Genomic DNA, 23,385 nt, shown 5'->3' on the forward strand with positions numbered 1-23,385 from the left:
AGTCCGAAGATCACATCATTTGTCGTGACTCGTATCGTAAACAAAGTTGCGATCGAGATTGTGCTCTCCTTGACTTCGCCAGTTGCTCGTCACAGTGGTTGTTCTCTCCATCGCTCTTCCTCTTCCTCATCTCCGTTGAGGAGTAGCCATGGATGCGGGGAAGAAGAAGCCCATGGTGTCGGATGCGGGGGCTTGGGCCATGAACGTGGTCAGCGCCGTCGGCCTTATCATGACCAACAAGCAGCTCATGTCTAATAGTGGCTATGCTTTCTCCTTCGGTACTCCTTTTTCCATTCCCCTCCCAGATTGTTTTCCCTTGTTTCCCTTCGTCAGATTTGGTACTTCTTTTGAATGCTAAAATTCAGAGAGGAAGAATGCTGATGTCTCGATGGAGTTCCTGTAACAAAGGAGAAATTTAAGTACAAGTCTTGAGTTTATAAGCTTCTTTTATGTTAGAATCAGAATTTGGGTTTGTCATGTCGATTCGTTGTGTCTTTTAAATTAAAGGTGTCGTCAAGTGTTCTGCTAATGATCGAGAGCTCTTTGTGAGATTTTCCATGTTGAATATACGATCAGATCTTTGATACTGTTGAGATTTTTTGATAAATTCCGAAAAATTAAACATATTTTTGTAGGATTTGAGTTTTAGTACGGCTTAAAAAGCGAGCAACATGCTAGTAAGATCAAGATTTTGATAGTTCCTTTGGTGACTCGAACTTGCTTCAGATCTAGAGATCTGTGACGTCACCAACTTTGCTAGTCTTAGGTTTATTCAACAAAAGTGGGCAAACAGTTAGCAGGACTTGAGAATTTTTGCATATTTGATTCTTATTTTCGACAACGCCATACTTTGAAGTGAATAGTGATAAATTAACAACATTCTAATTCATCTTTGTGTTGTACTAATTATGGTAAATATTGCTATTCTTAAAAATTACAAAAGACAGCATTATCTACATGCTGCAAATAAAAGTGCATCATTTGTGATATCAGGTTATGACTTCAACTCTAGTTGAATTTACTGATGTTACTCTGGAATTTTGCAGCAACCACTCTAACGGGGTTCCACTTTACTGTGACGGCCCTTGTTGGTTGGATTTCAAATGCAACAGGGTTATCGACCTCCAAGCACGTCCCTTTATGGGAGCTTTTGTGGTTCTCCATTGTTGCTAATATGTCAATTACTGGGATGAATCTTAGTCTCATGTTGAATTCTGTTGGATTTTATCAGGTAAATTTGTTTGCACCTTTAAAAGGGATTATGTATAGCCTGTCATACAAATATGTCTCAGTTTGGACTTCAAAATGTGCAGATATCTAAGTTGAGCATAATACCAGTGGTATGCTTGATGGAATTTTTCTTGCATAGTAAGCAGTACTCATCTAGGGTGATAGTGGCTGTTACAGCTGTGGCATTGGGTGTTGGCATCTGTACAGTCACTGATGTAGAGATCAAAGTGAAGGGCTTAGTTTGTGCCTGTGTAGCAGTATTCTGCACATCATTGCAGCAGATTGTGAGCATCTATACTTATTTTTAAAATAAGTTACTCATCCATGCTATGCATTTGTTTAATTTATTTTTCTATTAAAATGTCTTCTGATGGCTGAAAATTTGTACAGATATCCACATGCTCAGCCTTTAGCATTTGGTTTTTGAATCTCAGTCTTTAGCATTTTGTTTTTGAAAGGTTTATTTCACATTATCTAGTTTCCTATGTACAGAGGCTAATAAGTTATTACTCTTACTTGATGAACAGAGAGACTCCGTCATTAGTTGAAAAAATATCATCTAGTTAGGTTATGCTACATTTGGAATGTAAAGGAACCTCGAGAATGTCATTGAATTTTCTGTTCACTGATATGGTTTCATATTAAATAATTCAAGGGCATTTTCAAGAACATCCCCGTTTTCTATCAAGTTCTATAGCAACATGATAATTTTATGTCTGCTAAAATTCTGATAATAGTTTTAAGAATGTGATTGGCTGATTGCAGGGAGCAATGGATTAGGTTTATTACTCTTACTTGATGAACAGAGACTCCGTCATTAGTTGAAAAAATATCATCTAGTTATGTTATGCTACATTTGGAATGTAAAGGAACCTCGAGAATGTCATTGAATTTTCTGTTCACTGATATGGTTTCATATTAAATAATTCAAGGACATTTTCAAGAACATCCCCGTTTTCTATCAAGTTCTATAGCAACATGCTAATTTTATTTCTGCTAAAATTCTGATGATAGTTTTAAGAATGTGATTGGCTGATTGCAGGGAGCAATGGATTAGGTTGAGATGTAATTGTAAATTTGCTAATTTTGTTGTTTCTAACCATCTGATCAAAGAAATTTTATATTTCAGACAATTGGGTCACTTCAGAAAAAATATGACATTGGTTCTTTTGAGCTTCTAAGCAAAACTGCACCAATACAGGCTATCTCTCTTCTCCTTTTCGGTCCATTTGCAGACTACTATCTGAATGGTCACTCGATCTTCAAGTACCATTATTCTGTTGGAGCATTAGTAAGTTCCAAAAATAAAACATGTTTTTTTTAACTGAAAATTGCTCAATTACGATTGTTGCCCTTAGCTTCAAATTCTGTGTTGATTGTTCAGACTGAAGTAGGAAAAATTTGCATTGAAACAACAAAAGGTCAATGAAGTCTAAACCGACTATCTGACTCAGCATCCAACACATGTTGAATAAGAGTGGCATATGCTGTTAAATAAATGTATGCTCATGTTATAATTATAACTGGTTGTCCAGGACTTGGAACTTTTTTTATTTTCCTAGCACATTATGGTAACTTTGCTAGTTCAGCTGAAATAGTAATTTTAATGACAACAATAATAAATAAATAAATATCTGGTACTGTATACTTAACCAGTTTCAGCACCTTGAATTCCATGTACCTGAAACTTGTCTATTAGCGAGATTAGCTGAAAGAGTGGCTTGTGGTCAGCAAACAAAGTGTACCTATAAAGAGAAGCATATCACGAAGGTCAGAAATAAATTAAGCATATAGGATCAATGAACTTGGAGAACTAGGCATTATTATTCTATAAATTGTTAGATGATGGCCTGACTAGCCAAGTCCAATCTAATTTGGCTATAGACTCGTCCCCCATTTGAAACCAAATATTTTAAACCTTATGCAACTCTAATAGAAAGGATGGACTAAAAACATTGGTTTATCCAATTGTTGGCGTAATGCATGATGCTCACTTTTTTATGTAAGGATGCTTTTGTCAAGTTCATCTATACTTGAGAGAGATTTGTTAACACCGTAATCAACAGTTATTGGCACTATAAGTAGTTTGAGATTAGACACCATGAGAATGAACATCAATAGGAAGTGGGAACTTGTTGGTGAGCTAAGAGGTGGTTCTATGTCATGAACCACTAATACCAATGTCATGCCTCAAGTCCTTAATATATGCAACTTTGGATATCAATGTGTCATGTCATGGAAGTATATGGAAAAGGATTTATTTTTTATTTTTTAGTTTTGCAAAGATACTTATATATCGTTTATCAAATTTTGTTGAACGAACAAAGTTACAGATATTAACCTAGATTAGACTTTACATATGAACAATTTCCATGAATTCCTCGCAGAGTTAACCTATTTAATTTTACTGTTCCACAGCTTTTCATACTTCTTTCATGTATCCTGGCTGTCTTCTGCAATACCAGTCAATACCTCTGCATTGGCCGATTCTCTGCAACGTCATTCCAGGTCTTAGGACACATGAAAACCGTATGCGTGTTGATTCTCGGATGGCTACTCTTTGACTCAGCTCTGACCCTGAAGAACATTCTCGGGATGTTTCTTGCGGTGCTTGGCATGGTGTTTTACAGTTGGGCAGTGGAGCATGAGAAAAAAGTTGCGCTGGCGTCAGATATCAGGATTCACAACACATCGGAAGAGGAAGACACAATACTTTTGGGCAAGAAAAATGGTTTCGATAAGGATGATATCGAGCTTGCTCGTTCAGAGAGCTAATTCAGTTTACTGTTTTTTCTTCTGCTAATCAATTCTACATGTGTTTTTCTCCATCAGGTTTTTCATTTATTTTTAATTTTGTCATTTGTTCCGAAATTGTTTCGAATTATGTTGGCCATTATTTTATCATTCGATATTAACTTCTCTCACATCGTAGATTGTAGTTTTTGTGTAAGATATTCGTTTTAAAGAGAATGGTATAAAGAACATATTCCATACAACATTTAAAAAAATAAAAAAAATCATCAGCTAAAGCTTGTAGCAAAAGTTATAGTACGCTAGATATAAAATATAAACCTAAAAAAAAAAGTTATTTATAAATGGGTTATAAATAACTTAATATGTTTATACCTCAACAGCTGAAGCTTAAATTCGCAAAACTGCAAATGATATCGTGTTTATATTTTGCTCATGCTAATGTTTCCATGTGTTATGTCCAATTAATGCCTCGCATGCTGGGAGTAATTTAAATTCGCTGACAATAGAAGCTAGAGAAAGAGCATTTGCTAGCTTACGATCTTTTGCATTCAACATGTCACGAGTTCGCATCGAGTATCAAAAGCTCAACAGCTCACGATACACACGATGGTACATTTTCAAACCATAATTTTGTAACTGATCGGATTCATACATAGGATTGAAGCTCCATGCAAGCAGTTGATTCTGGTAGCTAAATTTGAAGTTTTGCCTTGTGTTCTGAGAAGACACCGGTGTATTTTCCCGAACATGGCATTCACAAACACTCAAAAATAGACCAGCCAGTTTGATAGTCATTTTAGAATTCACAAAATAATTACTAATGACTTGTGTATGACAACCTAAACATAACTGGCGAGAAAGAATCACAAGCCTACCAACCTTAAGAACGACACAGGTAACACTTTTTATGTTATCCAGGGTTGCATGATCAACATCTATTGATTAAAGTTTCACTAATTACCTATTTTACAAATAGGCGTTTGATAGGCCAGAATATTGCATTGTATCTCCTCTCTAGACTTATTACGACAATGAATCTAAGCTATTATATTTGGAGCATCTAGAACTCATAAATATTACAGCATTACACAATGGTACTGGGGATGTAACTGCTTCAGACCACAGTCAATGATACTTAGTCATCATAGTTACCTTCGGCAAACTTGTTCTCGGAATAAAAGACTGCGACAACTTGATTTTCCCCAAATTTTCTTCCATGCAATCCTTGTCTGGCTTTGGCAGACCCATCAACGTCCTCATACTCCAAAAATACCTGATCAAAAAAGACGACAGATTGCTTAACTGGTACAAGGGAATGGAATAGCGAATTCAAACATTGTAAGATTTTAGTTCGATAACAAACATTGTAAGTATTTATAAGATTCTATGGAGCATTGTAAAGTATCATACATATATTTTTTAGAAATATCAAAACAAATAAAAATCATTTTGCATTTGTAGACATCTGCAACATTGTGTAGTGTGCAATTGCCATATGCAACAGATGTCGCCATCTAAATCACTAGGTAGGCCTAGATATAAATATATTGGTAAATAATTTCTATATGGACTTAAAATCTAGTTTCATGTCAAGCAATACATGTAAGGTATAGCATTCTAACAATATATTGTAACAGATATAGACACATGGGTGATACTTGACATTTGCCCATGTTGCTTGATATGAATGATAAAGAAATTGTTAAGGAAGCTTCAGAGATTGATATGTAGCCTAATGACATAATCACTATACATAATAAACAGTCTGACCTTTCCAACGCCAGGGGTTGGTTCTCCATTTTGTCCAGGACGTGGGATTACAACATTGACCAACTTACCTGCAAGTAAAAAATCGAATGGTTATCAAGCAGAAGATGAAAATTCAAGAAAGCACTAAAATGCATCTTCTACAAAGAACAAAGTCTGGTTCTCATGTAAATTAGCAATAAATCAGTCCCATGATCTTGTCATATGGATAGAGACAATGGTTACTCTCCAGCTTTATTGCTTTACTTGATTTAGTTATTGGACCTAAATTAAACAACACGCTGAGCCTAGATGACCTAGGCAAGGAGCCCAACTATGGAATACATCTACTTAAGAATACACCTGAGCCCTTCATTTGGAATTTCCAGAGCATTGTTGATATTGAGGATGCAAAAGGGATGTGAAGAAGATGAACATTTTGGCCTTTTGCTGTATATAAAAAGCAGATTTTTGTTATAACCGTTTTCACAAGAGGTATGATTTATCTCTAATATTCTGTTTTTATCGCCTTTAAGGATTTAAATTTTATTTTTCCTCCGGTTAGCAACCTGACATTTCTTCTGCATATTATTTTAATATAATTCACAATAGATATATAAACATAAATTATATTTATAATAAGTTAATGCATCAAAACAGCCAGTGACTTTTTCTTTTATTACCTTTGATTATTTTAATAGGAGGATCAACTACTAGTAAAAAGAAAAGGTTACAGGGACTTGGTGAGGTAGAAAATGCCATCAATAATAAAGAACATTTATTTAATTTTTACCGTATTTTCCACCTTCTACCCTCATGTCTTCCAGTATGTCTTCATATTCATCATCGTTTCTGAGTTCATCTGGAGCAAGCACATGAGTTAAGCATATCACCTTTGTAGGAAGAGATCCAACCTGGTAAACAAGTTTCTGCATTCGGAAAGATGAGATTAACTCAATATTTTCAAAACGGAAACTCAGAAATTAAACACTGTCAACACATACTCAAATGTTTCAGTTGCAAGCTCCATGATGTTGTTGAACTACTTTGTCAAAATGTACAAAATAAGAGAGGCATGCATGATAAATTGCTTAACTGTCATATACAAATATCATCTCATAGTAGACCACGACAAAAAGAAACTAATAGCAAATATTTAACCGATGCAAACAAACAAATAAATAAACACTAAATTTTAAGATAATTTATTTGATCCTTTAAGGTTCCTCCAAAAATAGTAGAATATAGACCAATATAAACACTAGATTGAACCAGCATAGCTACCTATCACTTAATAACATTCTGTTAAAAAAGTGTATGGAAAATATAATTAGAATTTTCTCTATGACACATTGATAATTTAGACTTTTTTTCGTTCAAACTCACTAAGTTTTAGTGAAAACTTATTTAAGTAACAAAACATATTATATAATTCTTGGAAATCATATCAATATCCTAAATAACTATAAAAGATATGTCACATTTTCTTTAGATTTTTTCCTTTCTTTATGGTCATTCACTGTTTCCTAACCATTCACGACTATTGCTTGGCAGATTGATGCTTCAACAAGGCACTTGCAACTAATGGCAACCTCACTAAACCAAATTTTTTAGACTTAAATTTTTCTCTCTTATTTTTATAGGGTTATTGATATTTTCAGAATGAGAGGCCTCAGTGGAATGTTAAATGAAAACGGGTTTGAACGGGGCAATAATTAATATTAGGATATTAGGGGCATTTTTAGGGCAATCGTCCAAATCTCTATGCTATGAACCAAATGATAAGACTGATAAATTATATTCCATCACATGTTTAATCATTTTGCACCTACCTGCAATGCCACTTGTTGTTGTGCTTGTAGCAATACACTTTCGTGTTCTGGTCTTGGCTGCACAGCACCTTGGTTTGCACGCCTCACAGTAAGGGTTTTATCACCCATTTTGATACCATTAAGAGCTGCACATGCAATATCAGTGACAGATAAGTCTTGGTAGACACAGAATGCATATCCTTTTGAATTGCCAGTTTCCCTGTCCTTAACAAGATCAAAACCACGGAGAGGCCCAAAGGATTCAAGCAATTCTCTAACTTGCACTTCCGTGAAATAGTATGGAAGTCCTCCCACAAAAATGCGATCAGGTCCCTCAAGTCCACCAGCAGAGCCAGGTGTCAGTCCTACTGCAGCAAGATTAAGATTAGGATTAGGCTGGCTTGGACCAAGTGCAGCTGCAAGGGAAGGGTTATAATCACTTGGCCTTCTGACCTTCACTGGGGCACCCTGAAAGACATAGACCTCATTTTAGAGTCATAGGTATAATCCGAAAGTTGTGACACAAAATCTTAAAGTTAAAAAAAATCCAACCTCAAAAATAATGCCGTCCAATGCCATTGCATTGCTTGCTTCTTCAACAGACCTCATTTCTACAAATGCAAATTTCTTCTCATGGTTGATATACACATTGACAACAGCATCACCTAAAAATCAGAGAAAAACACAGATACAATCTCATAAATCAAAAAAACGAAAATTAGCTACAAACACTAACCTGGACCAGCTGTGTTCCCTCCAATAGCAAACATAACCTGGCTAAAGAAAATCGCAACGGACTGCAAAAAAAAAAAAAAAAAAAAAAAAAAAAAAAAAAAGATAAGCAAGAACAAGAACCATCAGCATCTAATCGTACTATGGATCACATAGAACTACAAACATCTTAATCATAAGACACACGAAGGGAGAGAGTTATCCAGCATAACTTTCTATAACAATAGTTACCATTTGCATAATTTTTTTCAAAGAGTTGTAATAGATTGAGATGATGTTATAAGTACCAGCCGTGAAATCCAACATAAACATAAATGTTTGGTAAAGGTGACAAATACAATGGTGATCTCTGAAGGTTGTAGTAATTTTCCATCAAAGATCATGGATAATTTGGAATCCTTTCCATGGCATGCCATATAGGACTAAAAGTGATTGCAAGCAATGAGGATATTTTATCCTAAATTTTTATAACAAATAACTCAAAGGAAGATTTACGATCACCAGCCTTCAAAACAGTGACTCAAACACCTCAATTGAGTGATTCCAAACACATTAAATCACTGCAAGATAAATCAAGGCTGATTTATCATACAAGGTCAATCAAAATAATAGGTAACTATAAATTATAAAGCCAAACCCAGGAAATGCTTAACTAATAAACACTGACCAACATTGTTAAGAGTGTTAGATATAGAGTTTAGAAATTATAAAAAAAAATGTAGCTTTCAAAGAATTAACACAGGTAAACCTTTTACACCTATTGGACGATACATGCCTTTGTCTCCGACCAGATAAAGTGATACAAACTCTGACAACATCCAGGAAATGATGACTGAGCTACCAGTTATGCTTCCTCCTTTTATTTGCATCACATAGTAATTCCACTAGATTATATTTGAAATGCTAATTTCGATTCAAAATAGCCACTGGAATGGAAAATATGTGGTTGAAGTATTTCTCATAAGATGTTCTGTTGCGTTATAGATGTCTACTCATACAACTCTATTTAAAAGGAGAATAGATTAGAATTGGAAATTATAATTAGATCAATCTCATTTTCCTTTCAATTCAATTACTTATTAGTTTAACAAAATGTGATTCATTACCATAAACATGACATATTAGTTTGTTTGCATAATATGTTCAAAACTTGGCAGTTTAAAGAAAGTGTACTAATGAATTTGCATGAAGGCGCTTCAAGGAAAAAAATAATATTCCAAATTGAAAATGAAATCAAAAGGATCTTTCCATGAAACATGAGGATAAGATAAGGACAATAACCTGCTCATTAGCACTTGGAGGGAGGCCCCCAACATATACACGGCGAGCGTGACGAGTAGCCTACAAAAGAAATAGTGATATTCGCAGCATGTGAGACATAAAAATCAAATGATGATACAACACAGTGGATAGTGGATATCCATGCCTGCTGAGTCATGGCTTGCACTGGCATCATAGGGAAAGTTGGAATCTAACAGGACATTATCAACAAATTAAAAACTGAAAACCTAAAAGCTCAAAACATTCAAACCAAGCAAGAACTAAGCTGAGCACCTGTCCAGCTGCCAAAGGAAACATGTTCGGGAACATTCCAGGAATGACTGGAGTGGCTCCAGGGAGTTGACCTGTGTAGAGAAACTGAGTTTCTAACATGTAATGATAAGTGCATTACAATAAGTACACGAGAATATATATGCAGCATCAATCTTTTATGCCCTCGCACGTACAAGATTTGATCTGGATTCTGTAACAGAATCATCACAAAAAAAACAATAAATTTATCATTTTAATTTGTTGGAGATAACATACATAAAACTAGCAAAAAGTAGATAATTGCCAGTTGAAGATGAGCAAGATCCACCGAACCAGTGCATTGTTCCTCCTTGAATATAAAAGCTATAGAGTCCGCTCACACCCTTGGCAGCTTAGGGGGACTAGTGGCCCAAAATTGCCTTCTTATACAACATACATATACAAAACAAAACAAAACACAAAGACAAGAGACAACCAAAGCATTCTCAGTTTGAGAACTAAGTTAAATAAGAAAAGAAAATGCAAAAAAAAAGTGAAAATATATGGACCTTAGTTCCAAAGAAACACTTGCTACTGATTAAAGATGTTAAGTCTAAGATACCTTTTTTTTTAAATGGCAACATCTTAAGTTATAAATTTTTCTGCTAAATATGGAATAAGCAATGCAGCAGAAATAAAGTGCATAAATTCATGAAATACATATACCTGCAGCAGTGGCATCAGGTAGAAGAGAAGCAGATGGTGGGGTCATGTCAAAACCACTGATACGTTTGCTGTCATTTGGGAGATCAATTAATCAAGATATTAAATAAAATAACAAATAACATCAATAGAGCTTCACAGCTTTTAATTGTTAGCATGATGAGTTAATCAAACTACTAATTCTTATTAAAAGGTACAAATAATTTTACATAGAGCACAAGTAAAGGTCAGAAATCAGTGCATTATCAGAAAAAAAAATGCATATTATAGCATGCATCCAGACATGTTCACCTAACAATAAACCAAAAAATACAAATGAACAGTGGATATGTGATGCACTACTTACCTCTTTGATCGTGAACGAGATCTTGATCTCCTAGTAGATCTGCCTTTTGACTGAGATTGTGACCGATGTCTACGATGCCCATCTCTGTCTCTCTCATAATCTTTGTGCCTGAAATGGTCATGAAGATATAAAATGCAAAACCCAAAGTTAATCCCACATAGTCGCCCAAGAAACAACTTTTAGTAATCCTATAGTATCATGCAGCTTAACCCCAATAATAAACAAACTGAAATCAGATAGGCCCATAAATATAAAGCTCCAACTAATGCAAGGATTGGAATGGAATTGCCTCAATCTTACCATTGTACAACTTCCAAGTGGTAGAACTAATATGCAATGAAATCATAGCTTAGATGGCAAGGTATTCAAAAGGAGTGAAAAATCAATTAGGCAACAAACAACAGGTTTTTACTATTGGGTTAAATCTATATTCTATCAAAACTTGATTTTTCTTCTATGGGATCCTAACATAGGCCATAAAAGCATGACCTAGTCCAACTAAACATAACCTAACACAAACCAGTTCAGTAGAATTATTTATAATTTTTACCCAGTCTTCACCTGCCATATTTAATAGTTCAAGTGTTTGACTAATATTTTTTCTGAAAAATCAAATAATGAACCTGATCTGCTAAAAAATCAACTCAACCAGACTAGTTTTGGTTTAAATCAAGAAGTAGAGTTACTCCGGTACAAAAATGATTGAATTGAAATTTCGAATAGGATACCATTGGTTTGAGGTGAATCCTATAACCTAATAGAAAAATCCTATTGAGTGTATGCCTAAGCAACCAGATCAGTTGATACCACTAACAAATTTCATGAACAGAGAAGACATAAATATAGGAGCCCATTACCTATAATAGTCTCGGCTATGGTGACGATCACGGTCATCAGATCTATCTCGACCATGTTCCCTTTTTTCACTTCTGTCCTTGTGCTCTCTGTGGTGACGATCCAGATCCCTGTCTCGACCATGATCCCTGTCTTTTTCTCTTTCTCTATCCTTGCTATGCTCCCTGTTTTTCTCCCTGTCTCGTTTGATGTCCCTGTCTTTTCTTTTTGACGTTGTTCTTTCATGTTCATGAAAATCATACTGCAGCAAGGAACAAGTTATATGCCATTAGGAACTTCCAGAGATACCAAATGATGTCAAACAAGTAGCTCTTACTATTGGGAGGAGTAATGCCAATTAAGCATGCATTCAAAGCCTCGATAAGTGAATTAAAATATATAAATCAACAGCAACACTGATCATATGCGATTAAACAATAGGAAAAACATAGGTGATCAAAAGAAAGTTTAAGAAATTCATACAAAATAAAGACAGAAAATTTAAAACGGGATGATGTAACACCTGAAATGCAAATATTAAAAATATAGATATGTAGAGTCACCATTAAGCAACTTAAGATTTTAGGCTAAGCATTAACCATATTAATCTAATTTTTTTTGTAAGATTAAGAAAATCTATCGACAAATCCTGCAAAAATCAGCAATTGAAAATTGTGCACTCACTTGCATGATATTCATACAATTAACTTAGATTCAGTCTACATCTTTGATCGACAAATCTATTAAAGATTGTGTAACCAAGCATAAGGGTTAAGTGTCAAAAAGATAAAATTAACTAGATCCTTTCCTAACTTAACCTTTTGGGATACATTGTCATTTGACCAGATTCAGCAACTAAGATCCATCAAGAAATGCACTCTTTACCACAAACAGCAAAACAACTATGACAAAGTTCTCATTGTGTAATTCATCAACCACTAAAGCAAAACATAAGAATATCATTGTTCTAAAGGCGGTCTAGGTGGTTGTCTAAGCAGTTGTACCAAGGAGCCGCTTCACCTTGTAGTATATTAGTTATCTTAAAAAGTGATATATTAGTTATTTGATTTCTACAATATTATACCATGATAATAGTTACAAACTAGTTGTGTTTTCTTTCAATTTAGATCTATGACTATGAACTATTGAAATTTATATTTTGTTGTGATTTTTGTTTCCTTGGTTGCGATGTGAAATATGAAATGCTTTGTTATTTTATGTGTTTAGTATTTACTTATCAACTATGACTCCTTTATTTGTGATCATAAGCTTGTTTTGATATATATATACTAATCACATTCTTAATTTGATTTGTTTCTCTTCACTATTCTCATATTATTTTAATGATGAAATCAAGAAACGTAGATGCCAGAATCCGACAGCAGGATCAGGGAATCTGACAGCAGTATCAGGGAATTTGGCAGTAAAAGGGAGTGTAGGAGAGAAAATTACCTTAGATCTGGAATCAACTGAGTTCTCGGTACCGTTTCCCTTCGCCTGAGGGGAATCGGCTGCGTATCCATTGTACCCGTCGCCGTTGCCTTCGAATCTTTCTCCGTACTCCGCCATATTCACCACCCCTTTAGGCTGGATCCCTCCGTTCCTCCTCCTCCTCCTCCTCCTCCTTCACGTCGTCTCTCCCCCTTAGGCTCCTTCCCAACGTAAGCTTCCGGCTGAGCAACAAACCGCGACGGGTTCTGCTTCCTAGGGCAGGGAAGAGGAGTGCTCGCAGCGGAGGTCGAGAGGTGGCGGTTTTGTTATCGGGCTTTGTATTAATAGTACAGGCAATTGGATCCGGATTTCAAATCAACGATCCTCACCCGCTTTGTTTCAGCAAAATGATCCGGATCTATCATTCTGTTTCATAGAAAATTCTGATGGTTATTGATATATCATCATTTATTTATTTATTTGATGGTTAAAATGTTCCCAAAGAACGCGCTGACCAAAGAAAATTCTAAAAGAAATATAATGATTTTTATTCGTATAACAACCTCTGGAGAAGTGAATATTTGAATAATGATAACAGATAAATGGCCTCTCAGCTAATTCAAGTCAACTCGACGAATTCAAGTTAGACCCGGTTCAATTAGTCAAGCCACCTCCCTGAACCGAAAAATCCAAGGTGGCTAAGGACATCACGTTATCCCCACTAAAACGGTGGCCATAAGGCACGCCGTCGGAGAACGTCGTCGACGCCTGCCACACCGTGTTCTGCTGCGTGGCATTCCCCGGCAGCTCCAAAGAGGCGTAGATGGTGTAGTATCCGCCATCGCTCGAGTACTCCGCCTCCCGGCTGTGCACAGCGAAGGTCAAGTTCCCGTCCGCGACGTCGGAGGGGATGAGATTGGTGCTGTTGATTTGAGTGGTGTATACGGTGGTGGCGCCGGTGATGGCGTTGGGGAAGGCAAAGAAGGCGTTGGCGCCGGCCATGCCACTGCTGGTGGGGTTGATGGCCCACGCCACCCAGCCGGAGGAGGACTGGAGGCCGCGGTAGGCGACGTCGAGACTGGCATTGGAAGGGTGGTAGGTCCAGTGGAGGGAGGCGTTAAGGTAGGGGAGGGAGCTGCAGGAGCTGTAACTCCTGTTGCCGGAGAACGCCTCGTCGATGCAGCTCTGGGCCGTGGATCGCCCATGCAACGAGCACAAGACCAGCAATACGAATCCTAAGGCGAGCTTCATGGTTAACTAACTAATAAAATATTTAATCAATTAACCAACGATCCGTGCTCACAATCCTGTATTACCCGGGGTATTTATAAAGTCTGAGAAGGAAACTAGTGAAAAGTGATATAAAATCTGAGGGGCAGAATGGAATTTGCTCAGGAAATTAAGAAAACGCAGAAGGACCCTTTGTTAAGAATTTGAATTTTCTTTTCGATGTACGTGTGGAAAACTCAATGTATATAGTTTACCAAGGAAAACACACATGAGAAATAATTGGTCAAAAGAAGCTTCCTAATTGAGTTCATTTGCGATATCAAAGACACTTCACCTGAAAACGTCTGTAAATCAATCACGTACTCTTGAAAATTCCAATTCCATCCGCGTAATGGGTCGAATCATGCATTTAGATCTTTCAACTTATTGACTACCGATTAATTATTTGAACATGGATTGCCGAACTTTGCGAGGCTAGCTAGTTACGAAACGTTAGCTCAAATCTGAATTTTAGTTTTACTACACGTTTTGATTGTGGCTTCCTCGCGTGCTTCCGATAAGAAATAACAACCTAGTTTTAATTGATAGTTTAAAGTAATAAAATTTAAGCATCGAATTCAAATGCATGTATAATAGTGATGATGGTTTGAGGTTTTAACTCCGATGTAAGAGGAGAATTGGAGATTTCGATTTCAATTTCACTATATTGTTGAAACATGGTTATTGATGAATGATAACTCAATTAAAGCATGTATATATATATAAATTTGCAATATAAATTCTACAGTATTCTTATTATTTTTTTGATAAATTAAATATAGTTTTTCATTTGTATTATTGCATATATCTTTATTTATTTACACCAAAAGTCTATTTAGTTATAAGTAAAAATATATTTAAAAGGCAACTAGATAGATATACATTTACTTGTTTGATTATAATATTTTCAATACGTAAACAAAAATAGTTTTATTTAATTATAGTATAAAATTAGTCGTTATATCGAATACTTTTTGTTAAATATATTTTTATAATTCACACGGAGGCATTTTGAAAAATTCACAAGACAGACTTTTAACGGGACGCGACTATTTATGTCCAAAATGTTTTTAGCCACACATAATGAAGCTTTACTAATCAACAAGAGTTAGGCCGCCATTAATGGTGATATATCTAGATACTCCTTAATAGTCGTGGCGTGTCAAACATGATTTGTCCAGTAAGAAAATTTAATCAGAATGTATATTCAATAAAAAGAGTCTTTATGAAAAATTCGAAGTTCGGTCAAAGCAAATAAAATTCCGGCACAAAACCAAGAAAAAAATGGAAAAAGAAAGAACGTATATCGTCGTAAGGGAAAATCGGCAAAATCAAACGGACAAAATCAAATGAAATTCAATTGTATCCTCGAAAGGAAAAGAACAAATTTTGAATACGAATAATTAAGAAAGAATTCCGGATGCCTCAGGATGCCTCAGAATTGCAGAATCACAACATGGCCAGAAGAAGCCAATCAGCCCCAAAAGATGGTGTAATTAATAAACGATTCTTCATAGGACAAGGCCAATGTATAATTCTAGCACTAAAATCACAGGTAAAAAGGTTGAAACATTAAGCGTTCCGCAGGAGGCGACGAGGAGGGAGAGAAGAAGAAAGTCGGACCTAAACACATCGTCAAAGCTGGAAAATCCCAAATATCAAAAAGCACGAGTTCAATAAACTGAAGCGAAGAACACCCACCGAACTAACACCATTTTCTTTTACTGAAAAATGAAAAAAATTGAAGAAAATGATGTTTTTTTCACACATCACATCCAGACTGAAGTAACAAAAGAGGAGGGAAAAAGTGCGGAAAAATCGATGAACATGAAACCTAGAAAAGGGCACAGCCAAGCACCTTGATGCTCTTGACGGGGGTTTTATTGAGCCGCTTGAGGTGCCTCCGCACCTCCAACCTCTGCGTCTCTCCCGGCCAGCCGACGCGCCCCGCGACGGCGCACGATAAGCAGGCCGCCAGCGCCAGAGCCAGCGCCGCCACCATCCGGCGGTCTACATTAACGTGCGCCGCCATGTGATCTTCCGCTCTCTTCTCCCTCACCCACAACCTTCTCCTCCTCTTCTCTCGCTCCCCTCGCAGCCCTCGCAGCCCTCGCTATCGCACGGATCTCTCGTCCTCTTCCACCACAGATGACGATCCTCCATTTACTCAGACGGCGGATGAGGAGGAGCGGCAAGTGCCCTCGATGGTGATGCAGAAGACGAGAACGAAGAAAAGGAGGACGATGGCGAGACGAGAAAGAAGAAACGGTAAATTGGAGAAAACTCCCCAATTGCAAACTGGACTTTGCATGCACTCCCTATCCAACATTTTCTTTGCATGCACTCCCCAAACTTAGTTTAACTTAGTTTCAACTCCCCAAATCCATAAATTTACAAATTTATCCCCCTCTCTCCACTCTCCTCTTCTCCCCCCTTTTCTTAATAAAAAAAAAAGGCAGATAATCATTAATTAAACCAAGCTAGGTAGCGCAGGTGTTCGTTGCGGCCGCCTCGCCGGACCTCCTCCTCCTCTCCTTACTCCATCCGCTCCGCGTATTCCTCCGCTCGCAGAACATCACCCTCCCAGTCACTTACTGTTCCTCCTTCTGCGTGACGCTCCATGGCCCGCTTACGTACCTTCTCGCAGTTCACCTCCGCCCCGGCATAGTTGGCGTGGCGACAGCCATGGTGTGGACCAACTTCAATCTCCTTGTCTGCCTCCTCCTCTTCGTCCTTCTCTCTAGATCCTGCCGTGATACGTTACCTGCGGTGGAGTTGGCTTCCTCTCCGGCGAGTGGTTCCGCGGGTGGCCAGCGCTGCTCCGCCTTGCGGCGCCGTCTTGTGTCTCCGTCTGCCTCGAGTGGTGGTGGTACGAGCTGATGATCCTCCTCAGCGGCCTGCTCGCGCACCCCCGCGATGTCGTGGCCTCCATGGGCATCCTCATCCAGACCACCTCCCTCGTCTACATCTTCCCCAACGCGCTTAGCTTCGGCGTCTCCACCCGCGTCGGCAACGTCCTAGGCGCCAACTGCCCTGCTAAGGCCCGCGTCGCCGCTGCTGCCGCCCTCGCCGCAGCCCTCGGCCTCGGCCTCGCCGCCACCGCCTTCACCGCCTCCATGCGCCACCAGTGGGGACACCTCTTCACCCGCGACCCCGAAATCCTCCACCTCACCACTCTCGCGCTCCCCATCGCCGGTCTCTGTGAGCTCGGCAACTGCCCACAGACGGCCGGTTGCGGCGTCCTCCGCGACAGTGCCCGCCCGGCCACCGGCGCCGACATCAACCTTGGCTCCTTCTACTTGGTCGGCATACCGGTGGCAATCCTCCTCAGCTTCGTCGGAAAAATGGACTTGCAGGGGTTGTGGCTGGGGCTCCTTTCGGCGCAGGCCACGTGCACCGCCCTCATGACCGGCGCCGTCGCTAGAACAAATTGGGCATCGGAGGCAGAGCACGCCAGACGCTTAACCGACTCTTCTTCTCTCCTCCTTCAATCATTCCAATTGCTAATTGCAATGACATAATTCCAATTACCCCAATAACTACTCTGTCTCCCATCTCCGTGGAAGCCGAGAAGACGAAGACCACCCCAACACTAGAAGACATTCGAGATCCTTCATTAATGGTGATCCAGAAACAGCTCCAGTCGACTGGAATATAATCCCAGTCGAGTCAGTTTCGTCACTGTTCGCGATCAGTCGACTATAGTTAAAACTCAGTCGACTGAAGGTGGGTCTACGGTGAAGAATGGCCAAGATAGTCGACTGGAATGAGCTTCCAGTCGAGTCCAATTTGGTTCTGTGCGGGGTTAGTCGACTGGACACAAATTATAGTCGACTAGGATCATGTTCAGTCGACTGAATATCTGAATCAGTCGACTGATATCAGTTCAGTCAGCTGATTAAAAGTATCAGTTGAGTGCAATGCTGAAGGATTTAACCTAAGTTGACAACATACGCTCAAACATGATTAAGGGATCGATATAGTTGGTATGGAATGTTACAACCATGATCTTCGAACCAAATACACATGAATTATATATTGGTCTATAAAAATTCAGTCTCTTAGCCCAAAGTAATGCATCATAACAAGCATTATGAACTAAGAGAATGATCCTAACATCTCTTCCCATCTAAGTTGTACAAAAACACAAGCAAGGTATTGTCTATGTGTGTAGGAGATGATGACACCCCCACATTCCTGAGGCAACCTCACATCTCTAAGTTGTACAAAAACACAAGCAAGGTATTGTCTATGTGTGTAATCTAGTTAAAGTGTGAAGATGATCATGGAGTGATTTCTTAACCGACCGAGCACATTCCTAATTCTCATCTTGAGTACACCTTCTGTAGTTGCCGCTGAATGTTGCCGCTGGATCGAGTACACCTTCTTGTAGTTGTATCCATGTTTTTTCTTTGTTCTATCCTCCTCCTTTTCCTGTATATTGAGAAATATGTTAATATGGTGGATGCTCCAACACTTCTTTTATCACGCTCTGGTAGTGGAGAAAGGCATTCTAGAGTTCTTTTCTTGTGCTGATGACAGCTGGAAGATATTGTCTCCAATAATTGTCTTTCTTTGTTCCTTCTCGATGGGCATGATGTTGAAAGTCATATTCCTTGAACTGGAAGATCTGTTCCAGTTCTCTGATATTAATGTGGAAGACTTGCTCCACTGCTTCTGTTTCAATTTGGGTCATTCTTTTTCTGATGTTGTGGTCTTCAAGGTGTAAGATGGTCCTTCCGCTGGATTCTTGGCCCAGTTCCTCGTATTCACTAAGGTGTTCATAAGGCCTGCCAACCGGGTAGTTGCCTGAAGGTTGGACTTTTCCTTGATCTGCTTCATCGCTTGCTCCACAACCTCCATGACTTGGTCCTCCGGGTTCCATGCTTCCTGCACCAATATAACTCTATCTTATAGTATTAGTCACAAAAATCATATAATGCTTAAGACATTGACTCTATTGCTGCACTACAATACAAATTATTAACAATTGTACTCTACAAATGACGTATCAAGCAAACAAAAAAACTAAATTGCTTTATCAGTTTTCTCTTCATGCACATTTGTGGTATGAATTTGATGCATTTGCACAATTGGAGTTGATGATCTCCATGCCTACTTTCTCTGCCTTCTTGTCCCCCTTCCTCTCAGTAATAACTAGATCAATGTTTGTATCTTATGAGAAGAACCAAAATAAAATAAGATAAAGTATGACAAGAAAAACCACATTAGATTTAGCATGAATATGAAAATGAATGTTCAGTTTCAGTTTGCAATTTTCAGAAAATAAGAAAGGAGAAAGTAAATTATTTGCGAGTGCAATTTCCTTGAAGAGCAATATTCGGAAGATTGGTGGTATGGATTAGATGCATTTCTATAATTAGGAGCGAGATTTCTTCCTGTAATTGCTTTATCAGTTTTCTCTTCATGCTTCGCTCCTTGTTGAAAGGAAGAAACTAAGAGGAGAACAATGCTGCAGTTTCATAAGCAAAATAAACGAGGAATAACTTGGGAAAAAAGATGCTGCATTTCTATTATAAAATTTGAAATATTTTGAAGTTCAATTGTGAGATTCTCAGATGCAAATCGAAAAAAATTCAGCTTTTTCTTCAAGCATCAGTTCTAGCTAGCGGAAAGGAGGAACAGGAGAAAGCAGCAGACCTGCTCGATTCTCTGCCCTTTGTTCGCTCACCCTGCGGGTTCTTATCCAGCAGTAGTCAGCACATTTATGGGATGGATTGGAGGCGTTTCTGCAGGAAGGATCTACGTTCCTGGGCGAAGCAACTAGATCGACCTCGATTTTCCTCATGTGGTTCCCCAATTTGACCTGCACAGAAAAATTATTGAGGTGAATCTCTCGATCAAGATGCTTGCTTCAGTTTGGGCGCGTATGCTCTTGCTTCAATCTCATCGTCGGTGTGAGATGGTGTCACCATTTAGGATTTGGACAAGGAAACGAAGATTGTGTCGTCAACAAATGGAGGAGAAGGAAATGGTGGAAAACCAATTAGGGTTTTGAGGATGGTGTCGTCAAGAAGAAGAAAAATGTCGGTTAGGGTTTTGAAGAAGGTCTCGCCAGGAAGAAAAGAAAGAAAGAAGACAGACGGGTCGTGGCTCGTGGCTCGTATACGCAGGGGAGGAGAGAAATGAGATGTATGTCTCTTGAACAAGGGAGAAAAGGAGATAGGAAAGGGGTAATTTTGTAAGTTTATGTATTGGGGAGTGGAAACAAACTTTTAGTTACTTTTGGGTACTGCATGCAAAGAAATATATGGGTAGGGACTGATCACAAAGGTGAGTTTAGGTTTGGGGATTTAAAAGCAAGTCTCCCATAATTTATTTTTATTCAATTAAAAATTAATTTTGATAGGCATTGCAGGGTGATATCTAGTGGTAGAACTATTTGGAAGTTACTTTTAATTAATTAGAGATAGATAAGATATATGGAGGATCGTTAGTGTACTTTTGTAAATAAATGTCGAAGCCGTAGTATCTATTTTTTAAATATTTATATATCAGTAAACGCTTCGAATACTATAGAGAAAATATCTTATTTTATCTTTGATTCATCTTATATAAAGAAATAATAATTTTTTATGAGAATTAATTGGATTACATTATAAGAAACTTATCATATACCCATGGTAAAAAACTGTATAATAACATAAAAATCATGGGTATAGACCTCAAAAACTTATACCCATGGATGTCTATTTCTGTCACTTTTATCATGCCTTTATCTACGATTTTTTTTACCATGGATGTAACATATAGTGATGGTATCCATTACCGTCATTATATGCCTCGACTTATACCTACAAATTTTATTGCATCACTATAGATTTTAGTGACAGAACTAAAATCGTCACAAATAATCTTAAAAAAGATTATAGTGACGACACCCATGACCGTTACTATATGCCTCAACTTATACCTACGGATTTCATTGTGTCACTATAGATTTTATGACAGAACTAAAAATTGTTATGAATAATCTTAAAAAAGATTATAGTGACGGTACCCATTACCGTCACTAAATACCTTGACTTATACCTACGGATTTCATTTTCACTATATGTCTTTACCTACGATCTTTTTTCCGTAGGTATAGCTTATAGCCATATGACATTTCTTCTGTGGGTATAGATTATAACCATATTTTTGTTACAAAAAATTAAAATTTAAAATTTAATTTATATATTTAAATTTACATAAGAATAACAATCATCTTAAAAAAGACTTCAATTATATTAAAAGTAAATCATGTTCTAAAGTAATAGGTATCAATATTACAAACAATACATGATATGCTCCCATAAAGTACAAATATATAGTGCATACAAAATACAATTCCAAAATATGATAGACATGGATCACTAACAATCAACAAAATGAGCACCTTTACTTCTAGTTATCACCTGCAAATTAAATTATAATGAAGCATTAATATAAGTGAATGCATTTAACAAAATTAACATCAATCTTAATAAAAGTTAATCAAATGAAGTACTTACTATTTTCATGAACTTTGAGATCCTGAATTGTTTTGGCTTATTTGAAGCATCCGGAGCCTATAAAAAAGTATGCAAAGTTTGAACTAAGATAAAAAAAAGTATGTAAAGTTGAAATTTGATCATTTGACTTGTCTAATGTTAGCATACCTGTTCAGCTGCAAGTTGTAAGATATTTTGTACATCTTTTTTTGGAAAATGACTTTGTATTAATTTCAGTACATTGGTCAATGATATAACTGTTTTTCGTCGCACTACGGTTTCAATTAATTACCAAGTTTCAACCAAATATGTAGTATAGAGTTAACCTGAATCGTCTCTCAAGGACCCAATACAATGATTGCAATTTTCAAATCTAATGAAATTTTATATGTTGTGAGAAAAATAAAAAGAACTAAACTAGTGCATGTTTTGGGGGGTTTAGATGCGAAGAACAATAAAAATTCAACCACCTACTTACTCCTAACAAACCTAACTATCCGGAATCGAAATTTCAGTTAACTACAATCCAAACATGATCAATAAACAAGAACGAACAGAATTAAACATAAAAGTGACAACATGAAATGAAACATGACATATTTGAAACGAAACATGATAGAAATTCTCCTAGGCAATTTGACGAACTACTTGCATTCATAAAGGAAGAATTCAACAAACTGTAACAAGTAAGCTGTAAAGGAGTAACAAACTAACAAAGTAACAAAGTAGCAATTGAAAGGAAGCTAAATCAACATCAAAAGAAGGAACAATCAAACAAAACAAAGCTAGAAGTTGCTGGAGTTTGTGTGCTGTCCACTCGCGCAGGAGGAAATAAAGGGCTGCTTGGCTCTATCCGACCGGCTGGAGCTTCCGCAGATGGCTGTGGCGTTAAGGCGTTGTGGCTTGAGGAGCTGCTGTGGGCGTTGGATGCTGTGAGTGAAGGAGCTGCTGCGTTGATGGACGGCTTTGGTTGACTGTGAGTGGAGAAGGGAACGTGAGGTGAGGGGGATGTGAGTGGAAGTTGAGGTGGCGTTGGCTGGTGAGGGAAGGAAGCTGTGATGGTGTGATTGGGCGTGTGAAGTGGGCGGTTGGGAGTGTGCGGTGGTGGAGATGGTAGGTGGCGGTGTGAGTTTGGTGACTGAGTGGAGTTGTGGAGTGAGGCGTTGGGAGTGGTGAGGGAGATGGAAGGTGAGTGGGAGGTGTGTGAATGGAGTGGGCGGTGATGAAATGAGGGAGATGGGAGATGGAGGCGTTGAGTGGAAGATGGAGATGGAATTGGGATGAAGGCGGCGTGAGTGGAGTGGAGGGGATCTGTGGAGGGCTGAAGCGTGAGTGGTAAGGGAGATGAGGTGAGGGACGGTGTGAGTGGTGTGTGGAGTGGGCGGTGATGAAGTGAGGGGTGGCGGCTAGGGCTTTGTGTTGTGTGTTCTTTCTTCTCCTTTTGTCTTCTTTTTCTCAACCTTCCATTCTTTAGATGTATGGTTCAGATTGGTTGTAGGCATCC

At 38.0% G+C, this 23,385-nt stretch overlaps 3 protein-coding genes, 1 non-coding gene and 1 pseudogene across 5 annotated transcripts; 2 read left to right on the forward strand and 3 right to left on the reverse strand.

The window, feature by feature from the left end:
* Nucleotides 1-72: 72 nt before the first annotated feature.
* On the forward strand, nt 73-4,116 carry LOC141824377 (UDP-rhamnose/UDP-galactose transporter 2-like). The gene is made up of 5 exons (XM_074711651.1): nt 73-278; nt 1,047-1,231; nt 1,314-1,514; nt 2,360-2,521; nt 3,649-4,116. Exons 1-5 carry the CDS (start codon nt 149-151, stop codon nt 4,003-4,005), a joined length of 1,035 nt encoding a protein of 344 aa, XP_074567752.1. The 5' UTR covers nt 73-148; the 3' UTR covers nt 4,006-4,116.
* Nucleotides 4,117-4,822: 706 nt separating this feature from the next.
* On the reverse strand, nt 4,823-13,408 carry LOC141824253 (splicing factor U2af large subunit B-like). Of its 2 annotated transcripts, XM_074711507.1 has the most exons (13): nt 13,141-13,408; nt 11,712-11,950; nt 10,855-10,962; nt 10,512-10,579; nt 9,828-9,898; nt 9,700-9,744; nt 9,555-9,614; nt 8,278-8,338; nt 8,094-8,206; nt 7,563-8,009; nt 6,524-6,659; nt 5,755-5,822; nt 4,823-5,257 (listed from the first exon to the last, which is right to left on the reverse strand). In XM_074711507.1, the coding sequence occupies exons 1-13, from the start codon at nt 13,255-13,257 to the stop codon at nt 5,120-5,122; spliced, it is 1,671 nt and encodes a 556-aa protein (XP_074567608.1). In that variant the 5' UTR covers nt 13,258-13,408; the 3' UTR covers nt 4,823-5,119. The 2 variants fall into 2 exon arrangements, with proteins under 2 accessions (XP_074567608.1, XP_074567609.1); XM_074711508.1 differs by lacking the exons at nt 10,512-10,579; nt 10,855-10,962; nt 11,712-11,950; nt 13,141-13,408 and adding an exon at nt 10,083-10,262.
* Nucleotides 13,409-13,688: 280 nt separating this feature from the next.
* On the reverse strand, nt 13,689-14,388 carry LOC141822703 (cytochrome b561 and DOMON domain-containing protein At4g17280-like). Its single transcript, XM_074710038.1, has one exon. It carries the CDS (start codon nt 14,368-14,370, stop codon nt 13,774-13,776), a length of 597 nt encoding a protein of 198 aa, XP_074566139.1. The 5' UTR covers nt 14,371-14,388; the 3' UTR covers nt 13,689-13,773.
* A 1,431-nt stretch (nt 14,389-15,819) lies between these two features.
* On the reverse strand, nt 15,820-15,909 carry LOC141825800 (small nucleolar RNA SNORD96 family). The gene has a single exon (XR_012601553.1). It is a non-coding gene; the product is annotated as a small nucleolar RNA SNORD96 family (small nucleolar RNA).
* A 683-nt stretch (nt 15,910-16,592) lies between these two features.
* Nucleotides 16,593-19,175, forward strand: LOC141823572 (protein DETOXIFICATION 48-like; annotated as a pseudogene).
* Nucleotides 19,176-23,385: the final 4,210 nt, after the last annotated feature.

This window comes from Curcuma longa, chromosome 3, assembly GCF_044706935.1.
Source record: "Curcuma longa cultivar G26 ecotype Majalengka, Jawa Barat chromosome 3, ITB_CL_G26_1.1, whole genome shotgun sequence".
In the NCBI taxonomy this organism is placed as follows: Eukaryota; Viridiplantae; Streptophyta; class Magnoliopsida; order Zingiberales; family Zingiberaceae; genus Curcuma; species Curcuma longa.

Excerpts from the sequence above, each read along its gene's own strand:
- LOC141824253 (XM_074711507.1), bottom strand. The coding sequence starts at position 13,257 with ATGGCGGAGTACGGAGAAAGATTCGAAGGCAACGGCGACGGGTACAAT. Across the intron at positions 9,899-10,511 it reads ACCTGATGCCACTGCTGCAG|GTCAACTCCCTGGAGCCACT; the intron begins GTATATGTATTT and ends TTCTCTACACAG. Across the intron at positions 5,258-5,754 it reads CAACCCCTGGCGTTGGAAAG|GTATTTTTGGAGTATGAGGA; the intron begins GTCAGACTGTTT and ends TTTTTTGATCAG.
- LOC141822703 (XM_074710038.1), bottom strand. The coding sequence starts at position 14,370 with ATGAAGCTCGCCTTAGGATTCGTATTGCTGGTCTTGTGCTCGTTGCAT.
- LOC141824377 (XM_074711651.1), top strand. The coding sequence starts at position 149 with ATGGATGCGGGGAAGAAGAAGCCCATGGTGTCGGATGCGGGGGCTTGG. Across the intron at positions 279-1,046 it reads TGGCTATGCTTTCTCCTTCG|CAACCACTCTAACGGGGTTC; the intron begins GTACTCCTTTTT and ends GGAATTTTGCAG. Across the intron at positions 1,232-1,313 it reads ATTCTGTTGGATTTTATCAG|ATATCTAAGTTGAGCATAAT; the intron begins GTAAATTTGTTT and ends CAAAATGTGCAG.